Genomic DNA, 25,238 nt, shown 5'->3' with positions numbered 1-25,238 from the left:
GTGTGTCTCTCGCTCCCTCCTTCTCTCACTCTCTGTCTCTCTCTCTTTTTCTCCCTCTCTCTCTCTGTCTCTCTCTCTCTCTTTCTCTCTCTCTCTCCCTCTCTCTCTCTGTCTCTCTGCCCCCCCCTCTCTGCAGTGATGCCCCGCTTCGCCGAGCAGGTGGAGGTGGCCATTGAAGCTCTGAGCACCAGCCCTCCTCAGCCCTTTGAGGAGAATGAGTTCATTGATGCTTCGCGTCTGGTCTACGACGGCGTGCGTGACATTAGGAAGGCTGTCCTCATGATACGGGTGAGCTTACATAAGCACAGATCCTACACATTCATAATGCGTCATAATGAGTTATATACTCCTATAGAACATCTAATACCTGTACAAATGCTCACAGTCAGTAAACTATATTTGCACTGTGAATATACATAAGACTTTATAAAGCCTGAGCACATGACTTCCTAATGTCAGAATACATATCATCATTATAAGAAGCTTAGTGTAGGAACTGAACTATGCACCATACGCTATAATTCATTGTTACATACTGCTGATTCCTATTATGCATTATAAACCAGTATAATATATTGTAGTCTCTGATATGAACCACTATAAATGTCTGTAAGAGTTTTATTCTTAAAGCACTTAATAAAGTCTATGTGTATGACATTATAATGGTAATGTTGCTTTATAAATAATACACAGGTTCAGTAAAGTAGCTGTACTACAGGAAAATATACTGTGAACATACTCCTTTACTATATTCACAATGCGTTAGAAATATGTTTATAATGTATTATAGTCCATGCATAATGACTTTATTAAAGCATGTCACGTTACATGACACATATAGCACTAGGCTCGGGTACTTCAAGCTATAATTCAATATATCATTATATGGATTGCTGTACTAATAATGATTTATAATAGGTAATAAACTATACATAGTGCCTGTAAATGCCCATACTGTATGAAGCTACAGCTACATCCATAACACTTTATAAGACTTACATATATGACTTCATAGTGTTTTAATAGTTTATATCACTAGAAGTGTACTGTAGATGCTGAAGGTATAATGCATTATTACAAATGCTCTGATATAGTATCTGTACCACAGTGTGTAATGTAGAGCCTGTGTTACAGGTATAATGCATTATAACATGTCTATGATCTAAGTAGGAGCATCTGAGCATCTACACCAGGATTTTCACAGGGATTATGAGGCATTAGGCATCCTAGTGAAGAGGTTAGGAATGTGGTTATAGTGCATTATGTGTACAGGATGTATAGGAAGTGTTACTGATGTTTCTACACTGTGCTTTAAAGGATAAAAAGGCCAAAAAATAAAACTGAACTTCAAAAAACTTTGCATTTTAATTCAGACGTGAAAATAAATAAATGTATTAATCTGTGGTGAGCGATCACACAGAAGCCTGAGCGATGAAATTGGTGCATCATAGCAATGAATATACACACTAAATAAGCCAGTTATTTATCCTCAACACTGATAACAAACTTAAAAAAAATCCCAGGACTAATTTCACCCTGTCAGACAAAAGCAAGTGAATTATTTTTCAGTAACATCTGGTGTACTGTAATAATACAATAATGACGCCACTGCGCCTCCATTTATCTGGTGTACATCTGGCCCTGTAGCACTTAATGACTTCTACATATGCTATAATGTGTTTTATACACTGATTCATTTTATAGGATCATTACATTAACTATAGAAATATTGACATTGAAAAATATGCTTACAATAACAGCAATGTGTATGCATGAATTATTATTATTATTATTATTATTATTATTATTATTATTATTATTATTATTATTATTATTATTATTATAAGAGGCAGAAAAGAGAAAAGAGGAAAAAGAAGAAAAGGAAAAAGTGTCAATTCATTATCCAGGCTGTGGCTGTGAAGGAAATGAATTCCTGCTAGGCTAGTTCAAATTTAAAACGTGCCAAAAATATTTTATTTGCATGCAGCTTTGTATCTGACGTGATGATCTGTAACGGTGCCTACAGTGTTGGAGCACATCAATTCCTCCTCCTGTGGTTTCATCAATACACTTTACATCACCCATGTTCCCTCTGAAAGAGGGGGGGCTTATAGAGCAGCATAACACCACACTACGTTACTGCACTGGGGTTTGGACACATTGAGCTATTCCCAATTTAACGTGTCAGCTTTCAGGCCAGTAGGAAATCTGAATCAAGACACTGATATATGTTGTAATGTGTTATGAACTCTTTCTGGTGTAATGTGAACTCTAAATCCATTTAGTTCATGTTATATAGATCATTCACTATGTTATAATGCATTATAAACTCTTTCTGGTATACTAACTCAAGTCAAATCAAGGCAAGTCAAGAAGCTTTTATTGTCATTACAACCATATATAGCTGTTGCAGTACACAGTGAAATGAGACAACGTTTCTCCAGGATCATGGTGCTACATAAAACAAAGACAGGGCTAGGACTTAGTAAGTAGTCTTAGCCACATAAAGTGCAACTGTGCAACCTGGTGCAAACAGTGCAGGATAAGACAAACAAGACAGACAAGACAGTGCAGGACAAAGGACAGTGCAGGACAAAAGTTACAAGACAATACAAAAAGTACAAAAAATACAATACACAAAAGACAATAAACAGTAAACAGAAACAGCGCCGACCAGTGTAAATACTGTATGTAAATACTGAATGTTCAAACAATATTTCGTGCAGTAACATTAGAATGAACACAGTTTCTTAGCAGCAGGTCCTTGGGATAATATATAGAATTGTGCAAAAAACAGCATATGACTGAAATATTGTATATTATTTGCAAAACGGCTGAAATGTTGGACAGTTTGTGCAAAACAGCAAAAAAGTATGCAAAACAGCATGTAAACAGTTCGATGGATTGTAAGCAGCATGTAAACAGTTTTATGTGTCAGTGTGTGTGTTTTGTGTGGGTCTGTCTGTGTTTTACCCTGTTTCTGTCTGCCGTCTGCCCTGCTGTTAATTGTTTGCTGTGCCCACTCATTGGTTACCATGGACACTGATTGAACTCCACCTCTCCCTCATGTGTGTTGTCTTAGTCTCTGATTGTCTCTGCGCTGTGATTGGTTCCTGTTTGTCATATATACTCTGTTTGTCCACTTCCCTGGTGTTGGTCGTTGTTGCATGTTGGATGTTTTTGTTTCTGTTCCCGTTGCTAGCTCTGTGCTCTGCCTTGTTCTGTCTGCCTGCCTGTTCCCGTTTCCTGTTAGCTCTGTTTTCTGCCTTGTTCTGTCTGCCTGTCTGTTCAGCTGTTTTTGTGTTTTGGATGATTAAAACTTTAAAACTGCATTTGGATCCTCACTCGCCTTTGTCCCGGCGTAACAGTGTAGTCCATACAGATGATGTGTGTGTATGTTGTGCTCAGTACAGTTCAGTTCAGTTATTGAGAAGTCTGATAGCTTTGTGAGGGCCTGAATGCTTCGGTACCTTTTTCCAGATGGCAGGAGGGTGAAGAGTGTGTGTGAGGGGTGTGTGGGGTCATCCACAATTTTGTTGGCTTTGCGGATGCAGCATATGGTGTAAGTGTCCATGATAGAGGGAAGAGCGACCCCAATGATCTTCTCCGCTGTCCTCACTATCCGCTGCAGGGTTTTGCGATCCAAGATCGTACAGTTCCCAAACCAGACAGTGATGCAGCTGCTCAGGATGCTCTCAATTGTCCCTCTGTAGAACATGGTCAGGATGGGGGAGGGAGATGTGCCTTTCTCAGCCGTCATAGGAAGTACAGACGCTACTGGGCTTTCTTGGTGATGGCGCTGGTGTTGAGAGACCAGGTGAGGTTCTCCGCTAGATGAACACCAAGAAATTTGGTGCTCTTGACAATCTTTACAGATGATCCGTCGATGTTCAGCGGAGAGTGGTTGCTTTGTGCTCTCCTGAAGTCCACAACCATCTCTTTAGTTTTATCCACATTCAGAGAAAAGTTGGTGGCTCTACACCAGGCAGTTAGTTGTTGCACCTCCTCCCTGCATGCTGACTCGTCGTTCTTGTTGATGAGACCCACCACGGTCGTGTCATCGGCAAACTTGTTAATATGATTCGATCTGTGCGTTGCTGCACAGTCATGAGTCAGCAAGGTGAACAGCAGTGGACTGAGCACGCAGCCTTGAGGAGCTCAGTGTGGTGGTGCTGGAGATGCTGTTCCTGATCCGGACTGACTGAGGTCTCCCAGTCAGGAAGTCCAGGATCCAGTTGCAAAGGGAGGTGTCCAGTCCCAGCAGGCTCAGCTTCCCAATCAGGTGCTGAGGGATGATTGTATTGAATGCTGAACTAAAGTCTATGAACAGCATTTGTACATAAGTGTCTTTGTTGTCCAGATGGGTGAGGGCTAAGTGGAGGGCTGTGGCAATGGCATCGTCTGTGGAGCGGTTTGGACGATATGCGAACTGTAGGGGGTCCAGTATGGGTGGTAGCTGGGTCTTGATGTGCCTCATGACAAGCTTCTCGAAGCACTTCATAACTATGGGTGTGAGTGCAACGGGACGATAGTCATTGAGGCAGGACACTGTAGACTTCTTTGGGACAGGAACAATGGTGGTAGTTTTGAGGCACGTAGGAACAATGGCGCTGCTCAGGGAATGAAGATGTCAGTAAAGACATCCGCTAGCTGTTCTGCACATTCTCTGAGCACCCTGCCAGGAATGTTATCTGGTCCAGCAGCCTTCCGTGGGTTAAATCTGCATAGAGTTCTCCTCATGTCGACCGTGGATAGACATATTTATCCTCAACACTGTATCTGGTCGTCAGGGGGAGGGATGGTCTTCCTTGCCGCTACGTTGCTCTGCACCTCAAACCGAGTGTAGAAGTCATTCAGCGCATCTGGGAGAGAGGCATCACTATCACAGACAGGTGAAGCTGCCTTGTAGTTCGTGATCGCTTGTATGCCCTGCCACATGTGCCGGGTGTCCCCGCTGTCTTGAAAGTGGCTGTGGATTGTCTGGGCGTGTGCGCGCTTTGCCTCTTTGATGGCTCGGGACAGTTTGGCCCTTGCTGTTCTTAGGGCCGCCCTGTCCCCTTTTCTGAAGGCTAGGTCTCTAATCCTCAGCAGCGCACGCACGTTAGCAGTCATCCACGGCTTCTGGTTGGAGCGTGTGGTATTGGTCTTGGAGACGGTCACGTCATCAATGCACTTGCCGATGTAACTGGTCACTGTTGACGTGTACTCCTCCAAGTTGACGGAGTCGCCACTGGTTGCAGCCTTCCTGAAGATGTTCCAGTCAGTGCACTCAAAGCAGTCCTGAAGAGCAGAGGTGGCTCCTGCTGGTCAGGTTTTCACCTGCTTCAGAAACGGTTTTGAGCGTCTGACGAGGGGTTTGTATGCTGGAGTTAGCATAACAGAGATGTGGTCTGAGTAGCCAAGGTGGGGGCGGGGTTCCGCACGGTACGCGCCAGGAATGTTTGTGTAAACAAGGTCCAGCATGTTTTCACCTCTCGTAGCAAAGTCCACATGTTGATGGAATTTAGGGAGCACTGACTTGAGATTTGCATGATCTCCGGCGATGATTAAACAGTCCGTCGGGGTGAACTAATAGCTCCGTATAGCTCACTTAGCGCCTCTTTAGCATTAGCGCTAGGAGGAATGTAAACTCCGACAATGTAAACAGTAGTAAATTCCCGTGGTAAATAAAATGGCCTGCATCTAACAGTCACAAACTCCACTGACGATGAGCAGTAAGTAGAAATAAGCACAGAGTACCATTCCTTGTTGATATAAACACACACATACTGTACCACCACTGCGCATCTTACCGCACAGAGCTGCATTTCTGTGGGCTCTAAATGAAGTTAGCCCGTCCAGCTGAATGGCTGGGCCACGTCTTCGTGAAACTCGTGAAACTCTGTCGCTGAGCCACGTCTTCGTGAAAACAAACACGCAGCAGTTTCTAATCTCTCGCCGTGTAGAACTGTAGTATAAACTATAACTCCTTTGGTTTGGTGACATTATGCATTAAATACATTGAACATTCATAATGCCTCTGAAAGTAAAATATTGAACATACAATATGTTATAATGCTTTATAAACTCTTTCTTGCATAGTAGTTGTAGAACTTTATACTGTATTATAAGATACTCCACTGGATTCTTATAATGCATGCTGTATCCATACTGTATGACAAACATGTTTATAATGTGTTATATACCATAAATAATTACTTCAGTTTATATGTCCATGATGCTTGTATATAACTTTATAATGCCAGGCTACATAATGCATTTCAATCATTCATGTTCATAACACTAATGTAATAATGCATTATATTCTCTCTAGTGCAGAAACACATTAATTATTACCAAAGAGATACAGACGTTATAAAGCATTATGAAATGTTGCAATGCGCAAGCTATTATATTAGCTGTAATACAGACTATAAGTCATTATAACATAATTCTTGGTTTCTTACTCCAATTAATGTTGTATATGGTTTGCTTAGTATAAGTAAGTGCTTATAACAAATAATAAACACATTTATAATGCGTTATACACACATCATGAATGATACATTATGTTATTTTTCTATGGTGAGAATTATAGCTTATGTTATGTTAGGTTGCATTATGTTATAATGTTATAATGCTTTGTGTTTCCTGATATTATGACGTCATGTACTTATGCTTTATAAAGTCTGTTTCTAAATCAGCTTTCTGCCTTATACACTGTGTATGATGCCTAATTACTAGAATACACCTGTATGAATGTACATAAGGCATTATAGCAACATGCACTCAACCATCTGATGTATTTTCAGTCAGATCCTTAATTATTGGCACCTTTGCTATATGATATATGTCATAGGTCTTAAATGCTGTGAATGTAATTAGGCATTATAACAGAATGGTGACAGAACTATGCTGGTCGGTTGTCTTTTCATCGAGTCCAACAAAAGAACACAAGAAGAGCCATCACACGGCAGGCAGATGAAGAGAACGCTGTCAGGAAGCAGAGGAAAGCTGAGCTGCGGATTAGCAGCAGGCAGGAGAAACGCTGGATAATTAAGCAGTGGAGATCTGCTTTCTGCAGAGAGAAGACACACTCGGCTCGTTTGTCAAGCATGACTGCTCGGGAGCCGTGCTGCTGCTGCCCACTAAACCCATTAGCATCGCTGTTTAGTAGCCAGACCGCTTTGTCCTTCCTTTAGCTGTTGCATTTTGCTAGTCTTTGTTCCTGTTGAAGAAGTAGAAGACAGTGTGTCGGGCTGATGTGAGGCCACCTTCGCTTGTTTGAATGACTTCTGTGAGGCAGAAAACACAGATTTCGATCAGATTCAGACAATAATATGATTCAGTAGTCATTTTTTTGCTGGATATTAATATTCCACATGCTGCATCATGCTGTATTGGGGAGTATAAGTGTCAGGAGTTATAGTAAGTAAGCTGAATATAAAGCAGAAGAGAATAAATATCCATCCATCCATCCATCCATTCATTAGTTCCTGCACCTGCAAAGCCAGCTTCTTATCATCAGAATCTCATAAAAGATCAAATTTGCAATCTAAAGGTAATTAAAATACAAATCAAAATCATCTGAATCGGTAAATAAACCTAAACTATATTAAAAACCTAATCATGTATTATTTTGGTGCACAGGGAAAGAGGAAAAAAGATCTGTCCGTACAGGAACCTGCAGAGTTTTCTAATCATTTAAGCGCATGATAGATAGAACAAGAAGGAAAGGACTTTGATATTGATTTCATTCGCCACTGTTTCATCCAGTTTATCCCTGTAGTTTGTCTATTACCGGACAGCATCGAGGCTTTGAGCCTGCTTGATCTAGAGGGTGGATGGTGCTGATGCTACATCTTCAGAATTACGAGAGAGAAACACATTTCATTGACTGCATGATGTGATATGAAGAGGGAATTTTTGGATACGGTGCACACACTTACACGGAGCGAGGAGGAGTTTTAAAAAACAATGATGTAAGTCGCTTGAAACTGGAGGGGTGTGAATTATTAATGCTGAGCTGTCTGTCTATGTAGCTTGCATGTCTTTAGGAACACTCACGGCTTCTTTTTTGTTCAGAATGAGGAACTGGGTGTCCACACCGTCAGTACGCTCACAGAAGGACATGCAAGACGCAGTGAAATACAGCTCACTGATTAGACATGCCATAAAGATGCAGATGTTTGTTAGCTAGGTGAGGTAGACCGACGTGACACGCGAAGATCAAGCAGTGTTTCACGTACGTGTTCAGTGAACAGTAACATACACATGTCCATACTGCTGCGCCGCTGGTGCTTGGGCCCACCAATCGCTTCTAATTGGTTTATTTTGGCTTGTGCTAGTTTCAAGGATTTGTAATAAAACGATGTTTGCTTCTGTCTTCCTTCCAGACACCCGAAGAGCTGGAGGATGACTCAGACTTCGAGCAGGAAGACTACGACACCCGGAGCCGTACCAGCGTCCAGACCGAAGACGACCAGCTCATCGCCGGCCAGAGCGCAAGGGTAGGTTTCCAATACAACTCCCTGAGATGACATGAGGAAGAAACCTTGAGGAGAAGTCAAAAGGAAACAATCTAACTAAAGTGGACAGTGAAGCTGGATGGTTTATGATTACAGCAGCAGTAACAGTCTTCAGTGTAAAAATACACTCTCCAGGTGAGATCTTTAGATCATCCACAGCAACACTGTGGTGTTCTGGAACTTGAAACACTTTGTCAATTTTCACGCCCGCGTTCTGTCTTATCGACATACTGCGGCTTTGTCACTCGGTCCAGGACCAAAACAGTGATGACCGCAGGCGAGATTGTGTTTCAGTGATGAAGTCATGCAGCTGTGTTAAAGTGCAGAGGGACCACAGATGATGTTCTGTATAAAATCCCTACTTTATATAGCAGGTTATTTGTCCAAATCTTGATCAGTTGAGAAGTTAATGATCAGACTTCAGAGATGAATGGAGCGGCACACCAGCAGGTTTGAGGTTCTAAAGCTGCTAGTATTCTGGTACATCATTTATGATTTATGTGCAGATGCAAGACCTGGTTTATATCTTCCAGCTTCAATAGAAACAGACAACATCCCCAGGATAGTCAGGCATAGAGTCAAAATATATGACGGCTTGATCTTGACATGATCTTAATATCTAGAACCGAGGACAAAGAATTTCAGCACACTACAAAAAATGCTGTAGCAGAAATGATCTTAAACATGGACCACTGAAGATGCAGTTGCAGTTACAGCAGTTATTCATTCATTCATTCATTTTCTACTGCTTATCCGAACTACCTCGGTTTACGGGAGCCTGTGCCTATCTCAGGCGTCATCGGGCATCAAGGCAGGATACACCCTGGACGGAGTGCCAACCCATCGCAGGGCACACACACACACACACTCTCATTCACTCACACAATCACACACTACGGACAATTTTCCAGAGATGCCAATCAACCTACCATGCATGTCTTTGGACCGGGGAGGAAACCGGAGTACCCGGAGGAAACTCCCGAGGCACGGGGAGAACATGCAAACTCCACACACACAAGGCGGAGGCGGGAATTGAACCCCCAAGCCTGGAGGTGTGAGCAGTTATATAATTTCTTATCACTGAAGGTGGAGAGAAAAAGGAAATAAAAAAATAGTTGAAAGTAGACGAAGTTCAGAGTCTGTGACCGTTTAGTCGTGTTAGTTGGAATTTTTCAGAGCTGGGTTCAAGCTAGAGAAGCAATCACACTTTTCTTCTTCTTCACATTCACAATAAAAGACCTGCTTGATCTCGATCTGCACTGTGATTGTATAACACCTCCGACAGGTCGACTTTAAAATCACACACCAAAACCTCCGGACAATTTCCAGAGAATAAATCATATTTAAAAGTTCCTGAAGGCTGGGTGAAGAGCACGTTCCTAATCTGAGGGCAGAACCGCAGGCTGTTGATGTGAGTGTGTGTTGCCGCGGTTTTGAATGAGGAAGGATTTTCCAGCATGCTAAGCTCCTAGACCCTGCTCTTTTTATTGTCGAGCAGGAAGAGGGATTTGGGTTAAATGAATACTGAAGTAGGACGAAGAAGAAAAGCGGTGGCTCGTAGCAGCCTATCTTCCAGAAACCACGTTCATCTCTCTCCCTGGCTTCTGCTAAACATCCTTCGACAACTTTAAAACATGTTTAAATGGATGTTTTGTAGATTGTAAAATTGTCAGGCAGCTCAGAATAATAGAGCGCCGTCAATCAATAATACATCCGTAAAGAACTGATACGAGATATGAGCTTCTTATATCTGTGTTTCTTTTAGGATAAATACAGTAGACATTAAATCCTGATAGCAAATATGTTGCCTCTCCTCCTGGTCCTTCTGAAAAGCCATTATAGTGACAGATCCCAATTCGGGATGGACGGCGTAGACGTATAAATAAAATACCGAATAACTTTGTCAGCCGCTGGACATTTTTAAACGCCATTAGCTCTAATAAATAAATATAAACATTACTCTTCACTCCAGTTTGTCAGCGACACTATATTTTAACCCAGTGTTTATGAAGCTACATGACACCTCCACAAGCCTTTTATTCTTTCTGTATCAGTTTCCCAGCGATTACAGTGACACGTCATACATTACATATCGTTTACATTCATCTGCATTTAAAGTTACAGAACATCTATGAAACTTATAACAGTTAGAAATCCCTGGAAACTCTAATTCTCTCACCAGTTTTCCTTTATTATGAAACCACAAAGTAGCACAAAATCCCCTGGAGACTTCTTCCCTAAGTTTTATCTAAAAGTTTTTTAACCCTTGTATGATGTTCGTATTTTTGTTACTCAGCCAGTGTTCGTGGGTTTTTTTTTGGGGTTTTTAATTCAACACAATCAAAAATTTTATGTTAAAATTTTTACTTTTTTTTATTTTTACTCGTTTTTGTTGTTTTTTTTAATAAATTGTAATTAAAAAAAGAAAATCAAATTTAATCAAGTTATGAGTGGAAAAAAAATCAAAAAATTTACAAAGAAGTTTTTCAAAACTTTTGATGTTTACGAATATGGGTCCCACAGACCCGAACAACATACAAGGGTTAAGAATACGTCACCGTACGAACATTATTTTAAATCCTTAGAGACTTAAAAAAAAAAAAAATTAAATTAAATAAAAAACAATGACAACTGGCTCTGAACCGCTATTACATTCAATTCAGTGTTGATTTATATTTTTATGTATAAACACTGACCAGAGTGACAAGTGACCGTCCTAAAAAGTGCTAAAAGTGACGTTTAGTTTAAATTCAACATAAATGAAAGTCTTTTAGTGTATTTTTTTCCTTCCAATAATATGATATTAAAACCCGTCTATATTCCTCCCTAATCCTAACAGACATTTTCTTCATGCACACGCACACGCACACACACACACACACACACACACACGCTGCCCTTTTTTGCCATTTTCACCTTTTTGACAGAGCGTGGAACAAATGCATAATTCATTGACTGGTGTAAGTGAGTGAGGTAATTATACATTTATCTTACAAACAATATTGTCCAGTTGACCTTGTAAAAAAAAAAAAAGAAAGAAAAAAGAGATTAATGCTCTCTTCAGACCTCCTGAAAATTGCTATGGAGGGACAATTTAATACCCTAACAGAGGGCCAAAAATTGGATCGGCTCTTTATGAGTCCGGGATGTCATTGGGGTTTCAGAAGGTCCCCTTGCATGATTAAGTGTCAAGTTTAAAAACTTTATTCAACATCATTTTAAATGGAGTGAAACAATGTCACTATTTTATTCCCTTGAGACCTTTTTTTTTAAACCAGGAACGAATCCTCTTTCCATTTTTACTGTTTCAGGCCATCATGGCTCAGCTCCCTCAGGAGGAAAAGGCGAAGATCGCTGAGCAGGTGGAAAGCTTCCGGCAGGAGAAGAGCAAGCTGGATGCTGAGGTGGCCAAGTGGGATGACAATGGCAACGATATCATCGTGCTGGCCAAGCAGATGTGCATGATCATGATGGAGATGACAGATTTCACCAGGTACACACACACACAGACACACACACATACAGTACACACACAAAGATGTGATCTCTTAGCACAATGTTGTTTTTTTGGATTCTGATTGGTCAGGTTTGATAGCAGGTTAATATTAACATGTTCTTGTTTCCATGGTAACATCTTGGGTAACATCTCAGGTAACATGGGGAAGTGGTAGCTCAGTGGTTAAGGCGGTCGACCTTTAATCGAAAGGTGGTGAGTTTGAATCCCAGGTCCACCAAGCTGCCACCAAGCTACTGGGCCCTTGAGCAAGGCCCTTAACCCTCAGTTACTCAGCTGTATAAAAATCAGAAAAGAAAAGATAAGTCACTCTGGTTAAGAGCATCAGCCAAATTCCATAAGTATACATCATCACTAGACATAAAATATTTTTGATATGGTTTTCTGTAACATTTATAGAATGTGTCCAGTTTGTTTGCTGGAAATTGTTTAACAGCTTTTAGAATTTGGCGACTGAATTAAAGGAATAAAAACCTTCGGACACATATGTTAATGGTCAATAATGTGGTAAGTTGTCATTGATTATTTTCCTATAACAGCGTCTCATTCATACCGTACTAAGCAATACTTAAAGCTCTGCCACCTTACAGTCGACGGTGCAGACCTCAGCGGGTTAACAGTTCCAAGATTCTTTTTTTTTCTCGTCATCTGCGCTTTCAGCGTGAGAGTGAAGGATTGTCTAGCCTTCATCGCAGCGCTCAGGAAACTTGATGCGTGTTGTGCTGATTCAGTAGTAATGCAGTCATTTGTTTGTGTACTTGAAGGGGAAAAGGCCCACTGAAGAACTCGTCCGATGTCATCAATGCTGCCAAGAAGATCGCAGAAGCCGGATCCAGAATGGACAAACTGGCTCGAGCTGTGGCTGACCAGGTGAGAGGAGATTAGCATGCGACCTCGTAATTTTATTTTTTGTTTGTCAACAGTCAGAGTCCAGCTTGGTGGTTGTTCCTGGATGAATACTGTTTTTTCTTTCTTCCCGTTGATCCTTAGCTTTCTGATCCGGACCTCATCAGTAGATGGGCTTTGAAAAAGAGCGATGGGGCACAGGATCAAACCTGGTGTCTCCTTTTAATTGAATTAGCACCTTGAAGGTGTTGCGTTCATTATCAAATGAGCACCTTCTCACTAACGCACTGACAGCCCATTTTTAATATCCAATCCATCACAGCAGCTGCTTTGATGACAAAGGCTCAGAGAACGAAGGTGTCACGAAGAGTGAGTGATGGTCCATGTGAACGCATCGCCGCTGTGGCCAATCAGCCGTTCGTCATCGCCCGTGGCTGTGTTTTGGAAGAAACTGCTGAGTCATTGCTGGCCCAGTGACGTGCTGTGTTAGTTAAACTCGTGAGATATTTCTTTTCCCTTAGATAAAGGGAAAAAAGAGTGCTGGAAAGGAGAAGTGGATCGGCCTGCTGATGGGGGTGTAATCTGAGTGCTGGACAGTGCCAAAGACAAAATGAGTGTTTCTCTCGCTCCAAAATGGCAGACTCTCCTCCCTCTGATCGAAGAGGAGGATGCTGGATCTGTGCATACCTTCTTTCTCCTGGCAGATTTCAGCCATATTTGTGGATGAAGCCAAACAGGTGGCTCACATGCCTCTCATCAAACCTCTCTCCCTGCTAGCAATGCATTTATATTTTACAGCCATCTGGACGGAGTGCGAGGTCGGGATTCATTGAGAGTACAGAGGTGCATCTGGATTGATCCTCACATGTCAAACATGGAGTAAATTAAATCAACAACCCAAACTAACATACACAAGATTCTTCTTCTTCTTCTTCTTCTTCTTCTTCTTCTTCAGAACGGCACTTGAACAACGAACATATTCTAAAATCAGACATTTAAGGGTACTTCTTCAAACACAGCGTTTGGTCTGTTTTAAGGGAACCCTGGTGTGTTCTTCATCTCAATGTGGTTCCCTCAGGTTATGTGAGAACTCACATGTGAGGTCTCAGCAAGGTGTCTCAGTCCACTACCAGATCGCTCACACAATCCATGTAGAAGCAGAAACCTCTGAAATAATACCACCTGGATGTAACAAAAAATATTTTACACTAGGAATTTATTTAGAATCTATGCAAATAACTCGAGTTGCTCTTGTTCTTGTTATGCCACCCCCAAGCTCCTAACCTCGCTGATTCCTGGTTCCAGACTAGCAGCATTTTGGTAGCTAAACAGAAGATATTTTTCAGAAGGATCAAAACTGAGAGAAAATGGGGCATGAGTCATAAATCATAAAAATGTTGGACTATATATATAAAAAAAAAAAATAGAAAGTATGTGTGCGTACTGACACCTACACCTTCGTCTCAAGTGCTTGACCAGGAGGTTTCTCGAATAAAAGCAACCGCTTCTTCTGACATACATTTACTCTGTATCTCTCCATCAATACTTCTGATTAGCTATAATGTGATGTAGTGTTTGTGACTATGTGACCGATTCAGGCATCGGTGTGTTGAATTAATTACCCCTGACAAATGTTTACACTGAACGGGTAAAGTAGAGATGTCATAAGTGTGTTTTTTTTTTTTTCCAAAAGTCAGTGTACAACAGTCAGATTTCATTTATGGATGTTTGGGGTACTGTATGATCTCTAAAGCGCTGCAGGAAGTGAACTGGTTCAAATCAGAGCTCTGTGAAATCTTAAGAACACATACTGGGTATGAGGGGATATTCTAGGTCCATGGCAAAAAATAAAGATCAGTATGTTTGGGTGCTAAGCGAGCTAACAAAACCAAAAACTCTGAAGCTGCCTTTAGTAAACCCTGTACCCTGTAATTCCAGATAGAAATCCCAAAACAAAAGCAGAACATAAAATGAAACTTATTCCATCATGACCCTGAAGTGTTTTATTGCAGACGATATAAAACATTCTATTACATTTACAAGAATAAATCTGCTAGAATTTGTAAGTAAGTTTGCACCCCGCTGTCCTTGTGCCTATTTCTACCCACAAGCTTGTCATTCTACAACACAGCCGAAGTCATATATTGTAATGAATATAATCTAATCTCGTTTTTGTGACAGTAAGCAATGGAACTGTGTGTGAGGGTTTTTTTTTTTTATTTGTTTAGGTTTGCTTTGTATTTTTTGAACAAGGAGAGAAATCGTTAAATTGTCATTTAGTAATTCAGCTAAACAGCTAAACCCGGATCGTTAGCTGTGCTGCATTTCGTTCTTATTCCACCTATGAAAACGTCATGCTGTTTGACAATTCAGTAAATCGCACACTGACACAAGCACAGACAATGACGACGTCGTTCTGTAACCCGAACGAACCCGTCATACACTCTGTAGTGCAGAGGGACATTGCTTGGGAAGTGCACAGGTACTCGCTTATATTTAGAACAAACATGATGCTTGTGCATGACTTTGTTTGTAAGAGCTTCGTTCCTGTAACACAGCTGAGCTGTCGTGTCGTGTCACAAATATAGATATTAGTTCCTTTGTAGTGCAAATCAGAGTGAGGGACGTGCGTATGCATTCGTTTGGAGTGACTCGTCACCCTTGATTCCACCAAAAGCAATGTGTCTCTGTAACACAAGTCTTGTAGTTTCAAATATTTCCAATATTTCTGGAACAAGGCCAGTCTTCAGACTTTGTGATGCTTTTCTACATTTCTACCTACAAGAATGTCTTGTGTCACAAATTCAGGTATTGCAAAGTGTTTAGTCTACAGAGGAGTAAGAACGGTGTACATGTTGATTTGGAACAAAACCTAAACCTGAGTCATCAACCTCACTGTGTTTCTGCTTGATTCCTCCCACAGTAATGTCAGTCTATTAACACATATCACACATGCAGTGAGCAATTATTTTGCCCAGTGAAGAGGAGGCATGATTTTTTTGTAAATTGGAACCAGACCAGATCTCTAAATGTCTTCCTTCCTTTCTACTGTGTTGCAGTGTCCTGATTCAGCTTGTAAGCAGGACCTGCTGGCTTACCTGCAGAGAATCGCCCTGTACTGCCACCAGCTCAACATCTGCAGCAAAGTCAAAGCCGAAGTCCAGAACCTCGGAGGAGAGCTCATCGTCTCAGGGGTACGTTCCTGCAACATCAGCACCAACGCAATACATAAACAATACAGGAGCAATCGAGAAGTAGGGATCACGGACTGGCGAAAAAGCTGCTGCAGCTTTTTTATACTACATATCGAATTGAATGTTGTTTGCATTGATTTTGAAGTCATTACCAGCTAAGCTAGTGTTACACCGCATTGAAGTGCACACCCTAAGATGTGCTGAGGGAAGATGAAATGAAACCGACAGAAAGTCACCTGACTGTGCTCACTTCTCTCTTTCAGCTGGACAGCGCTACTTCCCTCATCCAGGCCGCCAAGAATCTAATGAATGCCGTGGTCCTGACGGTCAAGGCCTCATATGTGGCTTCCACCAAGTACCAAAAGGTGTACGGTACAGCGGCAGTCAATTCTCCCGTGGTGTCATGGCGCATGAAAGTGCCAGAGAAGAAGCCGCTTGTGAAGAGGGAGAAGCCTGAGGAGTGTCAGACCCGGGTGCGCCGAGGCTCGCAGAAGAAACACATCTCACCAGTCCAAGCGCTCAGCGAGTTCAAGGCTATGGACTCTTTTTAAATCTACAGGTGGCAAGAAAAAAAAGTTTCAAGGTTCCAAGCCCTCAAACTCTTCAACCACCTCCTGACTATTCCTGTCTTTTCCCTCCTTCCCCCCGTCTTTCTTTCCTGTCTCCTGTTTGCAGCTTCCTGTATCCCGTTCCACATAGAGGCAAAGGTGTTGCCGTGGATACTCTTGCTGGAGAACTGCATCACAAAAACCAAGATAAGCAGAAAAGAGGGGCATATGTTTACTCTTGGAGCTTCAGCACCATTCCTGTGGTGTTTGTTAGTTACCAGTGTTAATTACTGAATAGCCTGACTAGCCATATTTACACTGTTGTTGATATGGGGTCCTCCTACTGACATCCCTACTTAAAAAAAAATGCAAGGCTGTTAAAGCATGGGAATGAGATAATACGGCAAAGGGAACTAGATAAGAGAGTTATGGTCATGACTTAGTACCAAGAGGGAATGAGATCATTTCATCATGACCATCAAAGGGAATGAGATGATTAAGTTGCAGGCTTGTTCCCTCAAATCACCAAGTTGTGGCCATGACCTAATTATCTCATTATCTCAAGTTACAAATCCATAGCTATGACTTGATTATCTCATTCTCAAGTTATGTTCTCATGGTGGCAACTTAATTATCTCATTTCCTTGAGGGACAAAGTCATGGCCATGACTTAATTTTCTTGTTTCTTAGCATGCCTCTAACTTCTATATCTAGTTTCCTTGTGTTATAAAGTCACGGCCATGACTTAACGAGCTTGTTTCCTCATGTTACATATCCATGGCTGTGACTTAATTTAATTATTCTTAAGTTATTAAGTTATGGCAATGACTTGAGCTCATACGGTCAAATTCACGGTCACAAATGGAATCTCATTCGATTGAGATCTGAAGTCGAGGCCATGACTTAATTTTCTTGTTTTGTCAAGTCATGGTCGCCATTCTTTTGTTTTTTTAAACAGGGATGACAAATGGAAGAAAATATTATATGGTGCCGTAGCTGAAGCGTCCTGAAGCTCCTAACTTTGAAACTCAGTATGGCTTGTAGTGTTAGAAATGAATTTAAAAAATAAGAATTATTTGTCCTGACGATCAACAATCCACATATTCCACATGGTGACATGACGTACAAGGTTTTGCATTTTATTTAATTATTATCGCATCACTAACTATTACAGACTGGTTGCCATGGTGTTGAACATGATACTAGAAACGGACCGAGTTGACTAGTTATGTGGTTTGTGCAGAGAATAAGTAGAATCCTGCATATCTTTATAGTCACAGTTCTCTAATAAACCTTGCAACTGTGTTACCGAGGCTGTTTCTCTTTGTTTTTCTTTATGCAAAGATTATTTCATCCAAAACTTAACTGTTATGAAAGGTTCCAATTTATTCCTTGTTGAAAGACTATAGAATGTGTAAGTGCTCTGTACTTAGCTGAGAACTTTTCAGTTTGCTAAAATCATTAAACACGGAGCTACTTCAATTTCAAAAAGTAGATCAGGTGTGTAAAGATATAATCCGACGTTCGGAAGTGTCGGCTGAGTGCGTAAAAGTGTTCGTTAATATTCGTGCTGGGTTTTTTTCTGCAAGTCAGAAGTCTTCACCCTTTGTCTTCACCTGAAACGCTGATTGAGATACCTCCAGGTAAAAACAGCTGTTTTGCAGGCGGCTTGCTGAACCAGTGAACAAAATCATGACATCCTCCACATCAGCCAGGTCTCGTTAAAGAGGTATCGAGCTGATGAAACCCAAAAGCAAGCGAGTGCACGAAGGAGTGCGGTGTGACCTCGGGTGGAGTGCAGCGCGACTAAAGCCGCCTCCGCTATTCCTCTGGGTTTAGCACAGTGACTCGTACCTAATGAAACTCATTACAGCCGGATTACCCAGGAGGTCGCTGTGGCAATACTCCTACCTGCCATTTACCTTAATTAAAATCCTTCCTTTAAAAACCGCAGCTCTGCTGGAAGACGGGGGAATTAAAACGGGACGGCGGCCAAGAACTCGTCAGAACCGGTCCTGTCATGATTATTAAGTTTTAGCTGTCATATAAATAATTGCGAGTGACTCAATAGTCTTTTCCCTCTACCTTATGCTCCAGTTATAATGGAGGTCTAACAGTAGTAAAGATTGGACTAATAAAAATTGGACATTGAACATGAAATTTTGTTAAATTAAAAAAAAAATACCTTGAGGTTTAAACTATCAGGGGCCCAAGCACTGAATTTGCACGGCAATTTATTCTAATGATACGTTTTTTTCTTCTTTTTCTAATTTTTTTTAATGGAAGTCTCCAGACACCAATTTTAAGGTACCTTTAAGTGATAGAGAATCTACACCCTACAGGGTTTACACATCAATATATTGGTTATTTAACACTCTAGAAGCACCAGCATGGTTTCCGTATTAACACCAATCCCTCAACACACAACTCAATGTTCATTTGAGTCTCTAAATGAGGCAGAGTTTATTGTTTAAGACAAGGTTTTTTCCACTATACTGTATTTACATTATTTTTTCCAAAACCTGGTTGCATCATTGTAAGACCAACTCATATTTATCAGATTATTTTCATGTACAGCAAGATTTATTTACAACAATCAAATTTGACAGGATGAACTTATTTCAAGGGATTTCAGAACAGTGTAACAGATATTGCGTCATCGGGTAGGTGTGGCCTATTTGATAATCTAACCCTGACCCTAACCGTAGTTTTTGGTTATTTATTTGTTTTCAAAAGTAGCTTAACTGTAAGATAATAAAGCATAATAGATATAAAATATAAAATCTACCTGTATGACTGTTTTCTCCTTCATTATCCATCGTAGGTATTCTCTTTTTTTTTTTAAAGAGGGCGTTTTTCCAAGACCTCCAGAAACACGCGCACTTTACGTCGTGGTAATGAAACCCCTGGAATTTAGTGAATGCCCAGATTTGACAGCAAAGTCTCCAAACAGGAAATGCCACCATTTCACAGCAATGGCCTTCCTTCCTTCACTTAGTTTACTTATAACACTTCAAACACACTTTTTACTTTGAGGTTTTTCCCTGTAACATGAAAAACTGCAGCGTTTTAACTTATTAGCATGAAAAGATTGAAAAATCTATAAACGGGAACTCGTTTTTTTCACAGACTTTACGGTATTAAAAAAATAAATTATTGAGGCATTTAAAATGTGGCAAATTCATGTGGTATCAGGGGAATAAAACACTCGCTGTTATTTGGTTTGTTATTTGCTAACCATAACTTCCTGTCATGTTTTATTACAGTCAGTTCACAACGTGGAGCACAATGAATCAGACCCGAATCAGCTTTTGAAGGTGGACACAAAAAGACAAAGAGAGCATTTGAAGCTGATATGAGATCATAAATATGCTTGAGGCCTGCTGTGAGTCTGTTCACGAGCCATGCCATCTCACGCAAACGGAATTTTTGAATTGGCTCCTGCATATTTAATACAGAATGTGTTTCACAGATGTTTCTCCACATGCATCCCACCTCAGAAAAGTGCTTCAATTACTATTTCATCAAATGATACCTGATGCTGTTAGGACGATACGACGGAGCGCTTGTCACACACGCTTTGATGTGAAAATCAACTGAGCTGCGCACTAGACATGGGAAGGAAAAGTGAACATATCATCAAACAGCAAAATGATATCAGTGTTGTGCAAATGAAAAATCGTCTAGACGTTTAATAAGCCATAACGTAAGTGTGAGTGTGTGTCTGGAGGTGGTTGTAATATTATATAGAATCATACATGACTGACAAAGAAGAGGAATCTCAATGCTCCTGCAGATGATTTTATGATCCTCACATCTAATCAGTTTCATCTGCATCAATTTTCCTTTGTAAATGTTCCTGAAGTGTCCCAGGGCACTTCCCCTCCCCTGCAGCAGGGGTCAGTCTTTTCAGAACAGAAACTCACTTCCTGTGTACTTCCTGGATTTAAGCTATATTAGCACATCTAAACGCTCTGTGTTATAAGATGCTCAGAAGATAGAAGACAATATATATGGTGTAGGAAGAACAATGCAGGAAGAGTTGCTTAAAGATTTTATTCTTTAGTAAAGAAAAAGAAAAGCACATAAGAAAGAACTTTAGGTTGCTGTTCGATTTATGGTGTTATCTTTAAAGAGTGAAACTTTAGAGTCAGTCATGGTTCTGATGTGAAGAACGATGTAAAGAATCAATGAACGTAGGCAAAGTTTCTGGTGTGGATACGAGCTATGATGATAACAAGGTTTATAAAGTAAAGGAAACTTCTTACAGGAAGTTCATTGAGGGTTTTACCAAAGTAAATGATCAAAGGTGGAGAAAATGAAACTATGTCCTAGATATCATGAACTTCTGGGGTTTGTTTACTAGCGTTCCTCACCAAGCTAAACATGCTAAACACTCCTCTTATATATTTTGTCTTTTCTGGGTTTTTTTTTTTTTTTTTAACACTAACATAACCAGCCACAGCACTCTACACTAGTTAATAAGGTCTACTATGTACACTGAAAGTCACACTGAGAAGAGTGATAGCAATTCAGCCTGACCGAGTTTCTCTAAAACACCAAATTGTACTAAGAAGCAGCTGCAGCAGTTGTTGTTGTTGCTAAATGGCCAACAGAGTTGCTGCTTCAGCTAGAGTTCTTAGAGAAAGTGTTTCACAGTGGTAGAAAGTGATGTTTTGTGTGATAGAAAAAGAAAAAAAAAATACAAATGTTAAAAAAAATGGACACAAATTCAAGAGAATCAAAACCTATTTCTACTCTCTGAAAGCCACCATGTGCTTGTTCATTCATTCATTCATCTTCTTCCGCTTATCCGAACTACCTTGGGTCACGGGGAGCCTGTGCGTCATCGGGCATCAAGGCAGGATACACCCTGGACAGAGTGCCAACCCATTGCAGGGCACACACTCTCATTCACTCACTCATTCCAGAGATGCCAATCAACCTACTATGTATGTCTTTGGACCGGGGGAGGAAACCGGAGTACCCGGAGGAAACCCCCCGAGGCACGGGGAGAACATGCAAACTCCACACACACAAGGCGGAGGCGGGAACCGAACGTGCTAACCACTAAGCCACCGTGCCCCCTGTGCTTGTTCATGAACATCTAAAATGTAGTGCAAGATTATCAACAGAGGGAAAAAACATGTCTAACACTAAAAGTTCTGACTTCTTTCTGAAAATCACTGGTTTGTATATACTGATCCAAAACGACCCATAAGTTTATCTGAACACCAGGGTCTTGGTAAAAAAGGGTTACATGTATAGATTAAGCATTGTTTTCTTTAAGAGAAAAATTTTATCCAAATTTCTGTGGTTTAAAAACACAGACGTGTCGTTCAACCTCGGGTTGATTCATCTCTGCTTATTAATTATCTCTGTTTATCATTATTTTTGCTTAAACTTGCATGGTGTTTTAGTCCTGAAGTATTAGACATGTTGTGTAACTGTGGTACAATGTGTCATGTTTTATTATTTCTGACAAACAATGTTTAGCAAAATAGTTTTCTTTTCTTAATTAGCATGTAAATGTGTTCTGTTTCACTTCAGAAGTTTGACTTTAATTACTTAAGACATGACGGCTCCTGTGATCTGCTCTGGAATAACAAGGGCTGAAAAGGAAGACATGGTGATGTAAATAAGTAGAAACGAGGATAAATTTCATATGGAGTTTTGCCCGCAGTCTTGTGATGACAGTTACAGTGATTAACCATGAACAGTCTGAAGCACAACTGACTCAGTGCTGCAGTTCCAATTCTAAACATATCGCCTACAAAAATGGCTGGTTTCGCATTTAATTAAAATCAGGGTTAATAGACTAATAGAAAAGTCCACTCTCAGATAAATCAGGCAGGTCGCAGGTGCAGTATGTGTAAAAACAGGGGGATGTGGTAGCTTAGTGATTAAGGGTGTTGGTCTACCAACCAGGAGGTTGAGAGTTTGAGCCCTAGGTCCACCAAGCTGCCATGGCTGGGCTCTTGAGCAAGGCCCTTAACCCTCGGCTGTATAAATTGAGATAAAATGTAAGTTGTGCTGGATAAGAGACTCTGCCAAATGCCATAAATGTAATGTGAAAACACAGCCAAGCTAACTATCCAGAAGTCGGTATACTCGGATACAGAGTATGAAAAATGTCCACTCTCCACAAGGTGGCAAGGCTTCACAAAGAAACCGTGAAGCTGCATGGCTTACAAAATAATTCTCATGCTAACAGGAAGCAGGCACATGACAGGAACTTTGTGGAAATTGTTACCTAATGGGGGGGCACGGTGGCTTAGTGGTTAGCACGTTCGCCTCACACCTCCAGGGTCAGGGTTCGATTCCCGCCTCCACCTTGTGTGTGTGTGGAGTTTGCATGTTCTCCCCGTGCCTCGGGGGTTTCCTCCGGGTACTCCGGTTTCCTCCCCCGGTCCAAAGACATGCATGGTAGATTGATTGGCATCTCTGGAAAATTGTCCCTAGTGTAGTGATTGTACGAGTGAATGAGAGTGTGTGTGCCCTGCGATGGGTTGGCACTCCGTCCAGGGTGTATCCTGCCTTGATGCCCGATGACGCCTGAGATAGGCACAGGCTCCCCGTGACCCGAGGTAGTTCGGATAAGCGGTAGAAAATGAGTGAGTGAGAGAGTGTTATTTAATGGTCAGAGGAGGTACTGCATGTAGCTGAGAGAAACACTGTGTATGTGTAGCTGCTAAAAGGAAGCACTAGCATTAGAAATACAGCATATATTTTGGATCATGGTCTTAACTCTTCGTTTGAGTGTTTTGACGCTGAAACATCTCACCAGTTTCTAGTTTTGATGCTGGGACCAAACCATGAGTTCTGGCTGAGAAATCTGAGAGCCATCACACTGTTGATGGAAAAGAGCCACTCTGTTTCTTACCACCTAATCTTCTGAAAGCTTCAAATGCTGCTCCTGTAAACTGACAGGACTCTTAGCTTACAACTTACTCCCGGATTACAGCGATGTGTTTGTCAATGTGATGTATTCCACTAACAGAGATAAGCTCCTCTTTTTCAGTGCGCCACTGCGTTTCCTCCCCATCATTTCCTCTCTGGTCTGCTCTTATTGGTCAGGACGTGTTATCCTGCTCAGTAACGAAATCTCTCAATTAACGAAGATAAAGGTTACTGCCAATTAAGCTCTTAAGGCTCCATTTATTTTTCATCAGAATGAATTTAGAAGCACGGCATGTGATGTGCAAACAGAGCTCCGAATAATAATGACATTATCTCGGTAGGAAGCTGAATCCAGTGAGGGATTCGCTCAAACGTTATCGAAGCAGTCGTATTACATGAGTCACTCAAGACAAAGTGACAGACTCCGAACTCTGTGTTACACAAACGCCCACAAAATGTCAACAGTGTCAATGTTGTTGAAAAGACTGCAAGAATTCGCACAGGATTCCGCGGCCCACATAATTGACGCAAGACTCGACAAACCCAAACTTCAAATTAAAGGGCTTGGAGCATCAGATGAGAAGTTGCTTAGACATGCAGATTAAATTTCAGCACTCGATCGATCTTAAGAGCTGAGCAGAAGAGGATATTAAACAAGAGTCTTATCAAATGAAAAAAGAAACCATTATCATGTCGCTTTATTTGCTCTCCAACAGCTCCATGACTGCACAGCTGTGGAAGAGAAAACGGATCACAAACAGTTTGCTCGGGCTAAAACCTTAGCTTCCGGTCTGTTGATTTAAGAGGAAATGTAGAACACACGTCCAAACTTTTTAAACAGCATCAAAAACCGTATCCGATGCCTCTTCAACCTTGCATTTTTTCAGACCGTGACACAGAAATAGGCCGAAGGACTTAAATATGTAAAGATCTACCAGCTTCTTAGTGTTTGTCACGTGCGATGTTTTTTTTTAAATGATGGACGCTGCTTCTGTGCTTCAAAGACATATTTTGGTGTATGTTTTTGTTCTCCGTTCCCCTTTGTCCATTTCATTTTCCACAGAAAGAAAACAATGAGTTTCAATAGTGAAATAAAAAGTACCAACTGACCAATTCACAGCTCATTTTCGATGCAAACATGCTAATAAATTTTGCTGGATCCTGATGATTTAACTGTCATTATTAGCATACTGCTAGCACCTGACGAATTCCAAGATTTACAGATACAAAAGTGAATAACATTTTTTACCTCTTTGAATAAGCTTATAGTTTGATGTGTTTTAGAGTAAATCTGGTGTGAACTTGGTTCTGATTAAAATAGGATTTAAAAGCTACACCAATGCATGGTCAGTATCTCTTTGAAATGAGTCAAATTTGTTTAACTCGGCTCATAAAGCAAGGAGTCGACTCATTCAGCTCCCAAAATACGCAATGCTGTTTTGTTTGTTTTTTATTTTAATAATACAGTAGATCAGAAGTGCACTACAGATGTTTACTGAATCAGTAAGAATTGCTTTACCAATTCAGAGCCTAATTAAAACGCTGACTTGAACAAACGATTCAAACATCTGACCCAATGTGCCGACCAAACAGACGACTCGGTGAAAGGACGCACAGAGCTGAAGAGCTAACTTGCATACATATCTCAAAGCTCTACTGTTTCAGAGAGCTGACTCAAAAAGTAGACTGTAACAAACGACTCAAAGAAGCTGACTCACTGCTTCGAATC

The 25,238-nt window shown here is 40.9% G+C and overlaps 1 protein-coding gene across 1 annotated transcript in view; it reads left to right on the top strand.

Annotated features, from left to right (window-relative positions):
- Nucleotides 1-17,901, top strand: part of ctnna2 (catenin (cadherin-associated protein), alpha 2) — a 267,885-nt gene extending 249,984 nt beyond the window's left edge. The window contains exons 13-18 of the mRNA XM_060864101.1: nucleotides 137-288; nucleotides 8,376-8,489; nucleotides 11,819-12,000; nucleotides 12,786-12,891; nucleotides 15,927-16,061; nucleotides 16,325-17,901. Of these exons, the coding sequence (XP_060720084.1) occupies nucleotides 137-288; nucleotides 8,376-8,489; nucleotides 11,819-12,000; nucleotides 12,786-12,891; nucleotides 15,927-16,061; nucleotides 16,325-16,612 (977 nt within the window). The 3' untranslated portion in view covers nucleotides 16,613-17,901. The remainder of the gene's footprint in view (nucleotides 1-136; nucleotides 289-8,375; nucleotides 8,490-11,818; nucleotides 12,001-12,785; nucleotides 12,892-15,926; nucleotides 16,062-16,324) is intronic.
- The last annotated feature ends 7,337 nt before the right edge of the window (nucleotides 17,902-25,238 follow it).

Source organism: Tachysurus vachellii, chromosome 2 (assembly GCF_030014155.1).
Source record: "Tachysurus vachellii isolate PV-2020 chromosome 2, HZAU_Pvac_v1, whole genome shotgun sequence".
NCBI lineage: Eukaryota > Metazoa > Chordata > Actinopteri > Siluriformes > Bagridae > Tachysurus > Tachysurus vachellii.
Note: the sequence above shows the minus strand (reverse complement) of the source record. Positions and strands in the feature narration are given on the sequence as shown.